The sequence below is a fragment of the Babylonia areolata genome, chromosome 4, assembly GCF_041734735.1.
Source record: "Babylonia areolata isolate BAREFJ2019XMU chromosome 4, ASM4173473v1, whole genome shotgun sequence".
Classification (NCBI taxonomy): domain Eukaryota; kingdom Metazoa; phylum Mollusca; class Gastropoda; order Neogastropoda; family Buccinidae; genus Babylonia; species Babylonia areolata.
In genome coordinates, this window is record NC_134879.1 from 40,377,961 (window position 1) to 40,392,960 (window position 15,000).

The 15,000-nt window shown below is 47.1% G+C and overlaps 1 protein-coding gene across 2 annotated transcripts in view; it reads left to right on the top strand.

Moving 5' to 3' along the window:
* LOC143281182 (uncharacterized) overlaps positions 1 to 15,000 on the top strand; it is a 33,775-nt gene that overhangs the window by 14,357 nt on the left and 4,418 nt on the right. For both annotated transcript variants that reach the window (XM_076586218.1, XM_076586217.1), the window contains 11 exons: positions 523 to 629; positions 3,198 to 3,432; positions 3,806 to 4,168; positions 5,076 to 5,184; positions 5,634 to 5,866; positions 6,801 to 7,061; positions 8,859 to 8,975; positions 10,229 to 10,345; positions 11,581 to 11,624; positions 13,118 to 13,271; positions 14,402 to 14,536. In XM_076586218.1, the coding sequence (XP_076442333.1) occupies positions 523 to 629; positions 3,198 to 3,432; positions 3,806 to 4,168; positions 5,076 to 5,184; positions 5,634 to 5,866; positions 6,801 to 7,061; positions 8,859 to 8,975; positions 10,229 to 10,345; positions 11,581 to 11,624; positions 13,118 to 13,271; positions 14,402 to 14,536 (1,875 nt within the window). The remainder of the gene's footprint in view (positions 1 to 522; positions 630 to 3,197; positions 3,433 to 3,805; positions 4,169 to 5,075; positions 5,185 to 5,633; positions 5,867 to 6,800; positions 7,062 to 8,858; positions 8,976 to 10,228; positions 10,346 to 11,580; positions 11,625 to 13,117; positions 13,272 to 14,401; positions 14,537 to 15,000) is intronic.

Genomic DNA, 15,000 nt, shown 5'->3' on the forward strand with positions numbered 1-15,000 from the left:
GAAGCTGTAGTTCCAGCAGCCATTATGGTGATTACAGTTATTTTTTTGATGACACAAAATTGATAAGTATAGATTTTCATAGAAAAGAAACTTTCCTCTCCCTTTTTTAAGAATAGCCTCATGTTTCAGCATGGAAACCAAGTGAAAGGTCTCTGTAAGAATAAAAAACAACAACAATAGTTATGTTAATTATTGTTGTTGTTTTTCTGCTGTCATCATCATCACCACCATCATAAATATCGTTAAATGCTATAAATGACAGGACATAAGATGTGTGTGTGTGTGTGTGTGTGTGTGTGTGTGTGTGTGTGTGTGTGCGTGGGCGCGCGCGCGCGTGTATGCGTGTTTGTGTGTACGCGTGCATGCATGCTTGAGTGCAACGAGCCTGTGTCTGCGCACATGCGTACATGTGGAGGAGGGTGGTGGGTGTGTGATTTTGAACCACAAAAGTATTGTACATACACACGCACAATGCACATCTTCCTTTTCCCAATCGCCCAACATGCACACCTTTTACCACAGGTACGAACTGTGATGTAGACATCAACAACTGTGCCAGCCAGCCGTGCCTGAACGGCGGCCAGTGCCTGGAGAGCGGTCCAGTCAGTTACGTGTGTCAGTGTCTGCAGGTAAGGATCCAACCACCTGTGACGGGCACAATAGCCGAGTGGTTAAAACGTTGGACTTTCAGTCTGAGGGTCCTGGGTTCGAATATCGGTAACGGCGCCTGGTGGGTAAAGGGTTGAGATTAATCCGATCTCCCTGGTCAGCATAATTTTTTGTGTGTAGATCTGCTAGTGCCTGAACCCCCTTCGTGTGTATACGCAAGCAGAACATCAAACACGCACATGAAAGATCCTGTAATCCATGTCAGCGTTCGGTGGGTTATAGAAACTAGAACATACACAGCATGCACACCCCCGAAAACGGAGTGATGGCCTAGAGGTAACGCGTCCGCATACGAAGCGAGTGAATTTGAGCGTACTGGTTCGAATCACGGCTCAGCCGCCGATATTTTCTCCCCCTCCACTAGAATTTGACTGGTGGTCTGGATGCTAGTCATTCGGATGAGACGATAAACCGAGGTCCCGTGTGCAGTATGCACTTAGCGCACGTAAAAGAACCCACGGCAACAAAAGGGTTGTTCCTGGCAAAATTCTGTAGAAAAATCCACTTCGATAGAAAAAACAAATAAAAAAAAACTGCACGCAGGAGAAAAAAAAAAGAGGGTGGCGCTGTAGTATAGCGACGTGCTCTCCCTGGGGAGAGCAGCAGAATTTCACACAGATAAATCTGTTGTGACAAAAATAGAAAATCAAATACAAATATATGGTGGGGGTAAAAACGGTCATACACGTTAAAAGCCAATTCGTGTACATACGAGTGAACGTGGGAGTTGCAGCCCACGAGCGAAGAAGAGAAGAACCATCTACCCGTGACTAACCCTATAAACTGTCTGTTCTTCTCACGCCGGGAGCCAGTGTTCCCGAAAGCTGGTGGTGTTTTCTTATGATGAATAGAATTAACAATGCTTAACTCATTATCAAGCATGTGTGGCCTCGTGGTGATACCTTAGACTTGGAACCGAGTGTCCACAAGTTCGAGTCCCACGAGTTGTATCCTGCCCCCTCCTTCCATTAGGCCTGGAGTGATAATCCACGTGCAGGCTTTTGGATGAGATGATAAGCTGAGGTCCCGAGTACAGCACGCCTTTAACGCACGTAAAAGAAGTCACGGTTTACCGCCTCATTCGAACGACTAGCACCCAGACCACCATTCAAGGTCCGGTGGAGGGGGAGTAGAAGTTCCGGTCCGCTCACTTTCTGGCTGGGGGGAGGGTGTGTGTGTGTGTGTGTGTGCGGGGGGGGGGGGGACATTACCGCTATGTCACCGCTCCATGGACAATTAAACAACAACTAAAAAGTAGCAAAGTGACAACAAAATCAACAGGCTTTGTAGCGGCAATCATTCAGTAAATAGAACAAACGTACTTATTTGCTTGTGCCCTTCGCTCCCAGTGGAGCCATAGGCCATCAACGAGGTTTCTCCACCGAACTCGACTAGTCGTCAATGGAGAGAATGAAAGCAGCAGCAGAAAAAGCATAAAGTGACAACAAAAATAACAAACTTTGTAGCGGTAATTATATAGGTGATAACAGTAACGATGATAACGACGATATTGATAACAAGGAGATGGTAATTATAATAATTTATAGGTGATAAGAGCAACGATGATAACGACGATATTGATAACGAGGAGATGGCAATGAAATAGGTGATAACAGTAACGACGATAACGACGATATTGATAACGAGGAGATGTGGATGAGGTGATAACAGTAACGACGATAACGACGATATTGATAACGAGGAGATGTGGATGACGGGAGAATGATGGATTTAACCCTTTCACTGCCAAACTCGCATTTATGCAGCAGCCAGGTAGAGGACCTGTGTCACTGAAGGGTGGCCAGATCATGGGTCTGTTATTTATGAACCTACTGCTCTTTATGTTCGGTGGTAGGATAGGCCATATCTTCTACACATCACATGGGGGAATCTCCAGCTATTCTTAGACTCAATATTTTCTGTGTTTGTAGCACAAGGGAATTTTGCAGTCTAAATTGACTGGCGGTGAAAGAGTTAAAGATGGATGGAGAGTTGGTGTGGCAACAGACAATACTGAAGAAGGAGGAGGAGGAGGAGTACGATGACCGTTGATGACAACGACAACGGTGGTATTAACTACAGGATGGTGGCAGAATGGTTAAGACGCTCAGCTGCCAATACGTACAGAGAGTCCGTCAGGGTGTGGGTTCGAATACCGCTCTTCCCTTTCTCCCAAGTTTGACTGGAAAATCAAATTGAGCATCTAGTCTTTCGGATGAGACGATAAACCGAGGTCCCATGTGCAGCAAGCACTTGGCACACTGAAAAAGAACCCATGACTATGAGAGTGTTGTCCTCTGGCAAAATTATGTAAAATGAAGTCCACTCTGATAGGTACACAAATATATAAGCATGCACTCAAGGCTTGACTAAGCGTGTTGGGTTATGCTGCTGGTCAAGCATGTGCCTAACAGATGTGGCGTAGCGTATATGGATTTGTCGGAACGCAGTGACGCCTCCTTGAGAAACTGAAACTGAAACTTTTCTGTGATTCCTTCGTTGGGTGAAGTGAAGTACTGAAACTGCAGGGTTACGAGGGAGACCAATGCGAGATTGTCACCTTTGGCTGCACCCCCGTGGACCCGTGCGTGCACGGCACGTGCAGGGAACTGGGCGGAGCCAAGTACACGTGTGACTGTGACGCTGGGTACACGGGCACTAACTGCAGTGTGGAGGTTGACGAGTGCGTGTCCCAGCCTTGCCAAAATGGCGGCACCTGCTCCAATGGGGCTCCGGGTATCTTCCTCTGCCAGTGCCCTGTGGGTAAGGTGGTGTTTTGTGTGTGTGTGTGTGTGTGCGTGTGTGTGGGCGGGGTGGTTTTGTGTGTGTGTGTGTGTGTGTGAGAGAGAGAGAGAGAGAGAGGGGGGGGGGAGTGAGTGGGTGGAGAGAGATGATGAGAGAGAAAGTGAGAGAGGGGAAATAATTATGGTGAGAAGTTGTGAGAGCGAGAGAGAGTGAGTGCGAAGAGAGAGATGGTAAAAGGGTGTGGAGAGACAGACAGACAGAGACGGTGAGAGAGAGAAAGAGAGGGCCGCGAAGAGACAGAGAGAAAAGACACCACAGCACACTCAACCACGGATCACCCTTTACCCACCCACCCAGCCTCCTACATTCCTCTCCCCCTCCCCCCATGCAGGCTTCACGGGCAGCCGGTGCGAGGTGGACATCAACGAATGCCTCCCGGACCCTTGCCGGAACGGCGCCACATGCCGACAGGACGCACCGGGCACCTACCGCTGCGACTGCCGCCGGGGCTTCACGGGCCGCCGCTGCGAGAACGACGTAGACGAGTGCCTGTCCGGGCCCTGCAAGAACGGGGGTACCTGCAGCCAGGGGGCGGAGCCGGGAACCTTTCGCTGCACGTGCCGCTCGGGATTCACGGGCCCCACGTGCGACGGCGCTCTGGACCTGTGCCGGCAGAACCCGTGCCTGCACCGGGGCCAGTGCATCCAGAGCCAGCCCGGCATCTACCTGTGCGTCTGCCCTGCTGGCTTCACTGGTACGTTCTTCTTCTTCTGCTTCGTTCGTGGTCTGCAACTCCCACGTTCACGCGTATGCACACCAGTGGGCTTTTACGTGTTTGACCGTTTTTACCCCCCACGTAGGCAGCCATACTCCCGTTTTCGGGGGGTGTATACAGGGTATGTTCTTGTTTCCTAAACCCACCGAACGCTGACATGAATTACAGGATATTTAACTTGCGTATTTGATGTTCTGCTTGCGTATACACACGAAGGGGCTTCAGGCACAAGCAGGCCTGCATATATGTTGACCTGGGAGATCGGAAAAATCTACATCCTTCACCCACTAGGCGCTGTTATCGAGATTCGAACCCGGGACCCTCAGATTGAAAGTCCAACGCTTTAACCACTCGGCGCCCGTCACTGATACGTTCGTAAGGGTGTGTGTGTGTGTGTATTATTTATATATTTATTTAATCGTTTGGCTAGTATCCACATTTCTTCCCCTCAGCTTTTTTGAGTGACTGTCGAAGTTGGAACGTCTACGCCCCGTTGTGAACACTACTCATTCCAAGAATTGTGGATGTTGCGATTTTTTCTTTCTTTCTTTCCTTCTTTTTGTTTATTGGTCCAGTCAACCACACAGGGTCTTATCAGGACTGGGGTGCAGGTTGGGGTTATTGGTAGAGTGTACGTGTGCTGTAGTAGTTCTCTTTAAGTTTGACTCGAGGGGGTGATATCACACCCCCCCAAAAAAAGTTGAGAGGAAAAATAAATGTAGAGGTGGGGGTTGGAGGGACGGGTCAGAGGGGTGGAGATGGGGAAGGGTGTTACTCAGTGAGTGTGTGTGTGTGTGTGCGCGCGCGCGCGCGTGCGTGCGTGCGTGTGTGTGTGTGTGTGTGTGTGTGTGTGTGTGTGTGTGTGTGTGTGTGTGTGTGCCTTCAGGTCGGAACTGTGAGCAGGACATCAAGGAGTGTGAGTCCCAGCCTTGCAGGAACGGGGGTCAGTGCAGTGAGCCTCAACCCGGCATGTACCTCTGCTCCTGTACCCCGGGGTACGTTATGTGTGTGTGTGTGTGTGTGCGCGCGCGCATGAGTGTGTGTGTGTGTGTGTGTGTGTGTGTGTGAGTACTTTTACACTGCAGAAGTTCAAGAAGCACACCAGTCAAACATTGTAGGCAGAACGAATGACATGTGTTTTGAGAAACTTTTTAAAAACTGAACTGGGTAATCTACGTAAAGGCCTGAGAAGGAACTGGGCAGAGAGTGGAGAAAGACCACTGATCTTCTTTTTATTTTCATTTATTTATTTGTTTATTTTGTCAATGAATCTCTTCACTGTGGAATCAGCAGCCGAGCGCACAGGTCTACGAGGAGTACAGACATAAAAATAAGTCACGAAGGTATGTGGTTGCAGTGTGGTTTATGACTTTGATATACGCACGAAAAGAGAAGTTGCGCTGATTAACCTGTCCCCCACCACCCATTGTGTGTCTGTCCCCAGGTACACAGGCCGGCAGTGCGAGCGGGACATTGACGAGTGCGCGGCGAATCCGTGCAGGAACGGGGGCGCGTGCACCCAGGGTGCACCGGGCACCTTCTCCTGCTCGTGCGCTCTGGGCTTCACGGGCCCCACCTGTCTGCAGGACGTGGACGAGTGCGCCAGCAACCCCTGCTACAACGGGGGCGTGTGCATCCAGCCCGTGCCGGGGTCCTTCAGGTGCAACTGTACCCAGAGTGAGTACATGCCGGGTGCAGATATACCATAATCTATTTCTGTTATTTTGATTTGTGTGTTGTTGTTGTTGTTGTTGTTTTTAACTGATTTTGCTTCTTATTGTTGAAGGAATGCTGTTCTTTTATTGTACATGCATGAAGGTACCTCTAGTGTCCATAATGCCATTTTGAAAAGTCAGTAAACCAACAGTTTAGGCAACAGGCAATAAAAATGTGTTTAAGGTTTAGAGCAGTGGTGTTTAGAATCAGTGACCAATTGCAAGATGCTAAAACAAATGTTCAAACAAATCAGAACGGTTTTAGGTAGGGAATGGATCTAAAAAGTGATCATTCGAACCCAGGACCCACGACAAGATTATACATGATATAAGACAAGTGTTATATAAACATGAAGAAAAAGAAGGTAGACATCATACAGCATGGGTAGTCGGTATGTCCTTTGGACCTGCACGGGTCTGGAGAGACATCCCCACCCTCCACGTGACTTCTGGTCATGGGAAAATGGCCCCGCTGCCTTGTGGGCAGACTTGATGTAGTCAAAGGCTAAGGGAGTAAACAGATAAACAAATAATTTGGACTCAAGCATGGAATTATGGGTATGTACATTTTACACCATGAGCAAAAGAAGAGCTTGCAAACTGAAATATCAATATAGAAGCACTTAAGCGGATGCGTTTTGTTATACACAGGGTCTAGTATGTAGTTTCGAGGAAGTTTCGAGATTATGTTTAGGTCACAATGTCTAGCTTTGGCAAATAGCTGTCCTATTTTGTTGTACAGAACGTAGATTGGTTCATGAGAATCATTCTTTGTCTGTACTCAGGTTATCACGGACTCAGGACTCAGATATATATTCAGAAAGGCATTAGTCCCATTTGAAGGGATGAGATACATCAGTCACTAAAAAATGCATTTTTGCCTTGTCTGCACTCAGGTTATCAAGGCAGGTTGTGTGAGACTGAGGTGGACCCCTGCCTGTCCCAGCCCTGTCGGAACAACGGCACATGCAACACGTTGGAGGGCGGCAGCTACAGCTGCACGTGCCCGCAAGGCACGTCGGATCTGACCTGCGGGGTGGACATCAACGAGTGCGCCAGCCAGCCCTGCCAGAACGGCGGCCAGTGCTCCCAGCCTGCCCTGGGGTCTTTCCAGTGCACGTGCGAACCGGGTTACACCGGGGAGACGTGTGCCGTGGGTGAGTGGGTTCTGTTTTAGAACGGGCGTTCCGTGTTGAGTGTTCAAATCTTATACAGGGAGGCATTCTATACTGAATGCATCACAGATACATATTGTATTGTAACTGATTTGTGTGTGTGTGTGTGTGTGTGTGTGTGTGTGTGGCTTAAATCAGTGCAGAAAGGTGAATACATTATAATGGTCACGAAGTGCAAGAAGAATAACAACAGTCACAACAGTCATCATTATCACCATCATCATCATCATTATCACGATCACCATCAGTACTTTGATAAGACAGTAAACTGTGGGCAGCATTAAGCATCCCAGCAGTAATAGAGTATGACTTGTCAACCGCCGTTCCCCAGTCAGAGCAGCCCACAGAAACACCCCAAATATTTTCTGGTCGGATTCTGACCAGGTAAAACAAGTCATGATGATGGTGTTGGCGTCGTTCATGGCGTTGGCGTTGATGATTACGTCGGTGGTGATGGTGATGACTGTGGCGTTGACAACTATGGTATAGCCTCTGCTGTTTCTGATGACGAAGGACGTGACGACAGTGGCAATGCTGATGATTTTATCGATGGTGACGACGATGGTGTTGATTATGTCAGTGGTTATGGTCGTGTTGTGTCTGAGAATGATGAGCGGGGCGACAGTAGCGATGAGGGTGAGGTCCACACATAAGTTTAACGCCTTGTGCCCTGAAATTCATGTTGTTTGGTTGTGTGGTGCTGGGGTCTTGCTGTTGTGGAGATTTCGTCGTTCGATGGAGTGGAGTCGTATATGTCTGATCGGGTGTGTGGTCTGGCGTTCCAAGGCAGAGGCTGTTCTTCTGGCGTCGTCATGGTGTTGTAAACAATGGTGTCATTCACAGTGACGGTCATAGGGGTGGAGGTGATGACGACATTGATGACGATTAATGTTTATAATGATGTTGGTGGGAGTGAATGACCACGACACTGATGCGGTGGTGTTGATGACAGGGATGATGGTGGTGACGATGGCGGTGGTGGGGATAGTATTGATTTGTGACGGTGGTGATGATGATGGTATTGATGATGATGGTGATGATGATGATAATGACGGTGATGATGATGATGGTGGTGGTGTTGGTAATGGCGTTGATCGTAATGATATTGATGACAAATGACAGTGGTGATGATGATGGTGGTGGTGTTGGTAATGGCGTTGATCGTAATGATATTGATGACAAATGACAGTGGTGATGATGATAATGGTGGTGGTGTTGGTAATGGCGTTGATCGTAATGATATTGATGACAAATGACAGTGGTGATGAAGGTGGTGTTGGTAATGGCGTCGATTGTAATGGCATTGATAACAAATTACAATGATGATGATGGTGGTGGTGATGATGGCAATGACGGTGGTGATGATAATGGTGTTGGTGTTGGTAAAGGCGTTGATGGTAATGGTATTGATGACAAATGACAGTGATGATGAAGGTGGTGTTGGTAATGGCGTCGATTGTAATGGCATTGATAACAAATTACAATGATGATGATGTTGATGATGATGGTGGTGGTGTTGGTAATGGCGTTGATCGCAATGGTACTGATGACAAATGACAGTGATGATGATGATGATGATGACTGTGACGGTGAAGGGTAATGATGGTGACGTTGGTGTTGGTAATGGCGTTGATCGTAATGGTATTGATGACAAATTTCAGTGATAATGATGATGATGATGATGGCTGTGATGGTGAAGGGATAACGGTGATGATGATGATGATGGTGTTGGTAGCTGTGACGGTGAAGGGTAATGATGGTGACGGTGATGCTCGACAGACATCAACGAGTGTGAGGCCGGGCCCTGCGCGAACAATGGCACGTGCTATGAGGGGCCGCCCCCAACCTTCTCCTGTACCTGCCCTGACGGCTTCCAGGGACACGACTGCTCCCTAGGTGAGACCCGGTGCGCTCCCCTGGCAACGGAACTTATTGATCCACTTATTATTTGTTTGTTTGTTTATTAGTATGTATCTATTTCTTTCAGGTACACAACCGTTTCCCCGGGTCAGATGCGCTGAACTCTCCTGACTAGTAGCCCAGCAAAGGAAAAAATATTCAGTTATTTATTTTGTTTGTTTATTAGTTTATCCATTTCAGGGAGACGACTTTTCCCAAGGCGAGACGATTGCATTCCCCTAGCAACGGAACTTGTTTTTCAATTTATTATAATATTGGAATGTTTCTTTATTCGTTTATCAGTTTTCTTTGATAGTATCATCTGGAGAGTATGTTTCTTGGTCATTAATTGGTGAATAGTTTAGTTAGCTAGAAATAGGATAATAAAGCGGATACACGAAAAAGCGTACATTTCATAATCTGGTATTAATGCAGTTTTAGATTTGTTTTTTATTTTATTTCATAAGACATACCAAGATTTTCATATCTGAACTGAATCATTTTTTGGCCAGTCAGATGATTTGCAGTAACATAGTTGAATGGATGACAGGCATAAAGATTTGAAGTAATGCTACTGGAAAATAGGTAAGAATAGACTTGTATTAATGCTACTGGAGAAGAGGTGGGATTCGAGACAAATGTCTACTCTCATCCTTTCGTTTGACTCTTTATTGTATCTACGTAATTTAAACACTCCATTCTGTACTCGGTATTCAGTGGGCACACATCTATCTATTCCATGCATGTGTGTGCATACGTGCGTGTGAATGTGTGTTAGAGAGAATGTGTGTGTGGTTTGTTTCTGTCTTACATGTTGTTGTAGAGCGCTTTTAGATGTTTGAAAGCTCCATATAAATGGATTATTGATTTTTTTTGGTTTTTTTTGGTGGGGCCTCCATCCTCCTCTTTTTTCCCACATCTTTCTTTTTCTTCTTTCACAAACTCATATTTACATTTCATGCACCACTTTCCCCCACACACCTTAACTAATCACTTTCATTCATTCCCCTATCGTCTGGCGCAGCAATTGCCCCAGTGTGTCTTGAGGCATGCATTTTAAGAATATTCGATGTCTGTGTACATTTGCCAGGGTTTTTTGATGTTCTAGTGTTCTGATGTATGCATTCTAAACATGTATGACAAGTGATTACATCTGTCTGGGTTTTGTTTTGCTGTTAATGCTTCTTCTTGTTCTTCTTCTTCTTGTGATTATGGTGATGGTTATGATTACGAGCATGTCCATGTTTCAGACGTGGATGAATGCGCGTCGTCGCCGTGTCAGAACGGTGGTTTGTGCACTCAGCCGGAGCCAGCCACCTTCAGCTGTACCTGCATGGAGGGCTACTTTGGGGACAGGTGTCAGCAAGGTGTGAAAAGAAACACACACACACACACACACACACATACACACACACACACACACACACACACACACACATACAGAGCCGGCCACTTTCAACTGTACCTGTCAGGAGGGTTACTTTGGGGACAGGTGTGTCAGCAAGGTGTGAATAGAAACACACACACACACACACACACACACACACACACACACACACAGAGTCAGTCAACTTCAACTGTACCTGTCAGGTAGGCTACTTTGGGGACAGGTGTCAGAAACACACACATATACAGACACACTCATACATACACATATACGCGTGCAGAGCACTATCACACACACAGACACACACAAACGCAAACGCACAGGGCATGCAAGTGCGTGCACACAGATTTACACATGTGCACACACACATCCTCATGTGAAAGAAAAACAGCTATATCTGTCTGTCTTTCTATCTGTCTACATAGAATTGTGCAATCAACAACCATTTTCCTGAAGATCTAGTCATCAGCCCCATCCACATGTCATATGCAGCTTCAGTTCAAACGTGTGTGTGTGTGTGTGTGTGTGTGCGTGCGTGCGTGCATGTGTGTGTGTGTGTGTGTGTGTATGCAGTGCTTGCATGTGTGAGTATGCACAAGTTTTTATATTGATATGCACATGTATGTATCCTAATTTATACTGTCTGTATATGATTTTCGATTTATGTTCGTATCTTGTTATGTGTTATCCCCCCCCCCCCCCAATATTCCTTGTGACCCCGGTACACTTGGTAATAAAGACATATTCTATTCTGTTCTATTCTGTTCTATTCAAACAACCCAGTGGTGACACAGCACAGACTGGGAAGGGGTCAGTCCCTGATTTTCTGTTCACACACAAGCTGCATTCCCAGTGTCTTTTTGTACGTTAGCATTCATGAACATATTCTACTATCTGAAGCTGTAAATGGTCATGACAGGTCAGGTTTAAAAACCCGTTTTAAATGTTTAGGTTTGGTGAAGCAGAAGATATTGTTCATTCTTCTTCGCCAGTTCCAGTGTTGATTGTTCGTGTCTTTTGCAAATATGCAAAAGATGAAAGTTGGATGTTTTTTCTACTACGCCAAAAACTGCATATTTTGCTGATCTGTCGGCATGTACTTCTTTTTGTTTGTGTGTGTGTGTGTGTGTGCGTGCGTGCGTGTGTGTGTGTGTGTGTGTGTGTGTGTGTGTGTGTTGTGTGTGTGTGTGTGTGTGTGTGTGTGTGTGTTTGCAGAAAGACTTTGTCATAACAAATGCCACAACGGGGGAACCTGTCAGGTAAGTTTTAGTGTTGTGCATCACTTTAACGAATTATCATAACATTAAAAAAACAAACAAACAAACAAAAAAAAACACCGTCGATTGTCAAATTCAAAATATTGGTTTTATATCCAATGTGATTGTCTTAGACAGATATGATAATCTGTTGCGACTGGAATATGGTTTCCAATTTTTTGTTCGTGAATTACAGCAACGTAGGTGTTCAGTTATCTTGTTTACGTGTTCCAAGATTGATGAAAGGAACTCAGTTCAAGTTGGTTTTGACCCATTCGACTGTCAGGGCCGTTTTGAGGATGGCTGGACATAGTTTCTTTGTTTTATGATATATTGAAGCTGAAGGAAGGCCACCGTGAACTTGGAAGACCCTGCAAACGCTTCAAGGACACCTTGAAGACAAACCTCAAAGCCTGTGACACAGACATCGCTCCCTGGGAAATTGATGCCCTTGACCGCTCTCGCTGGAGGATGCTGTGCTCTAGTGGCATAAAGACGTTTGAAAACAAGAGACAGCTGGCCATTAAGGAGAAGCGTGAGCGAAGGAAGCAGGGTTCAACTTCTGGAGACGTTTTCCCTTGCAACACCTGTGGGAAGTGCTGCGCTTCCAGAATCGGCCTCTTCTCCCATATGAGGACACACACCGACAGATAAGCCTGCCTGCCTACTCATCCGTCGGACCGACGGGAGACTCCATCATATTGATTATAACTATAAGCATTTGTGTTTGGGTTCCATTTTGTTTTGTTTTGGGTAAACTACCAAAAAAAGTTAAAATCTTTCATAACGAGGGTTAAAATTTAAATCTGTGATTTATTTACATGCTGCTCTCGCTACGAGGAGACAAAGAAGAAAAAAGAAGAGAGAGCGAGAGAAAGACAAAGAGGGGGAGAGAGGGAGGACAGAGAGAGAGAGAGAGAGAGCGCGCGCGCGCGCGCGCGCGCGCGTGTGTGTATGTATGTATGTGTGTGTGTGTGTGTGTTTGATTACAACTCTTTTTTTTTCTCTCCCTCCAGTGTTGGAGGCTGATTCATTAAGAGGTTGGTTTAAAACTTAAATCACTTACGTGAACAAAAACTCGCATCAACCGAGTGACGCGAGCTGTGATACTATAAGCGACCGACGCTCAGACTAGTCAGACACTAACTGATTTCCCCAGATAGCTAGAACACACACTCAAACCATAATTCTTTCGGGGCGCCCTCTCATAGGGAAGAACTCAGATTAACTCACTCAGGACAGCAAGTATTCTCATTTCATTCTCTTCACCCGTTCTCACACAGACTGATATCAGTAAATAATGTCAATATACAGATGATTATCTTATGCCCAGTGGCTGTCTCAATGGTACAGCCTGTATGTTTCGTCGTTAGGAAATGTGGTAAAACGTAATATCATCGCCTGTTTCGTGTCGTTCGCACGGAGAGAGTTAAACTTCAACTTCCATGTAGGTCTCGTTTAATCATCAGTCAGCTATCCGGCATGTGTGTCGCCAGGAGCTGAACGGGGTGTACTACGTGTGTATGTGCGCCGTGGGCTTCACGGGCCAAAACTGCGAGGTGAACATTGACGACTGCGAGAGTGACCCTTGCCGTCAGCTGGGCGTGTGTCTGGACGGCGTCAACAGTTACCGCTGTGTCTGCATGAAAGGTCAGGGTCATTGTCTCTCTCTATATATATTCTTCTCTCTCTCTCTCTCTCTCTCTCTCTCTCTCTCTCTCCATTCCTCTCTGTCTCTTTCGGTCTCTCTCTCTCTTACACACACACACACACGCACGCACGCACACACACACACACGCACACCCCCACCCACACAAACACACACACACACGCGTGTGTGTGTGTGTGTGTGTGCCGTGACAAGAAGGAAAGTCCACCCACTCAGTCCATCAATTAATTAATCACTTGTTCAGTCCCTGTCCATAAGGCATTGAGGGAGGCTGAGGTGTGCGAGGACACACATCCATCCATCCATAAATCAGTCGTTCAATCCCTGCCCACAAGCAGCTTGGGGGAGTAGCAATCACGATGAAATCCGTCCATTCACACACCCGTCCATCAATCCACCCATCCATCATCCATCCATTGATTCACCCATCCATCAATTTATCAATTCATACATCAGTTCACCCATCCATCACCCATCAATCCATCCATAACCCATCAGTCCATCCATCACCTATCCATCAGTACATCCATCAATTTACCCATCAGTTCGCCCATCCATCATCCATCAATTACTCATTCACCAGTCCACTCACCCATCCATCAGTTCACCTATCCATCAGTTCATCCATCAATTCACCAAACCATCAATTCACTCATCAGTTCACCCATCTGTTAATCCATCAACCCATCCATCACCCGTCCATCAGTCCACTCACACATACAGCAGTTCGCCCATCCATCATCGATTAATCCATCCATCCATCGCCCATCCATTAATCCATCCATCAACCAATCTAACACCCACCCATCCATCCATCCATTCCATCGCCCATACATCGATCCATCCATTAATCCATCTATCACTCATCCATCAATCCATCCATCCATCGCCCATCCACCAGTACCCCCCCCCCCCCATCCATCCACCCATACATCAATCCATCCATCACTCCCACAATCTTTCCATCATTCACACTGCTATCATCCACCAATCGTCTACACATCCATTACCCATCCATCCATCAGTCCATCCATCCACCCATCCATCCATCAGTCCATCCATCCACCCATCTTTCACCCACCCATCAACGGGTGGCTCAACCCCTGCCCAGGCACGGGGGGCAAGGTGTGTGAGGACAATTATGACGACTGCCGGCCCAACCCCTGCCGGAGGGGGGCTCGCTGTGTGGACTGGATCGACGACTTCTACTGCATGTGTCCTGACGGGGTGGCCGGAAAAATATGCAGTGAGTGGGGGGCGGGGGAAGCGGGGGCGGGGGTGGGGGGTATGTGTGTGTATGTTTTGGGGAGATGTGTGTGTGGGTGTGTGGGTGGGAAGTGTCTGCGTGGGTGTTTTGGGAAGATGTGGGTGTGGGTGGGGATGGGTGGGGGGTGTCTGTGTGTGTGTTTTGGGGGGAGATATGTGTGGGTGTGGGTGGAGCGGGTGGGAGTGTCTGTGTGTGTGTTTTGGGGGGAGATGTGTGTGGGTGTGGGTGGGGATAGGTGGGGGGTGTCTGTGTGTGTGTTTTGGGGAGATGTGTGTGGGTGTGGGTGGGGATGGGTGGGGAGTTTCTGTGGGTGTGTTTTGGGTAGATGTGTGTGTGTGGGTGGGGATGGGTGGGGGGTGTCTGTGTGTGTGCTTTGGGGAGATGTGTGTGTGTGTGGGTGGAGCGGGAGGGAGTGTCTGTGTGTGTGTTTTGGGGAGATGTGT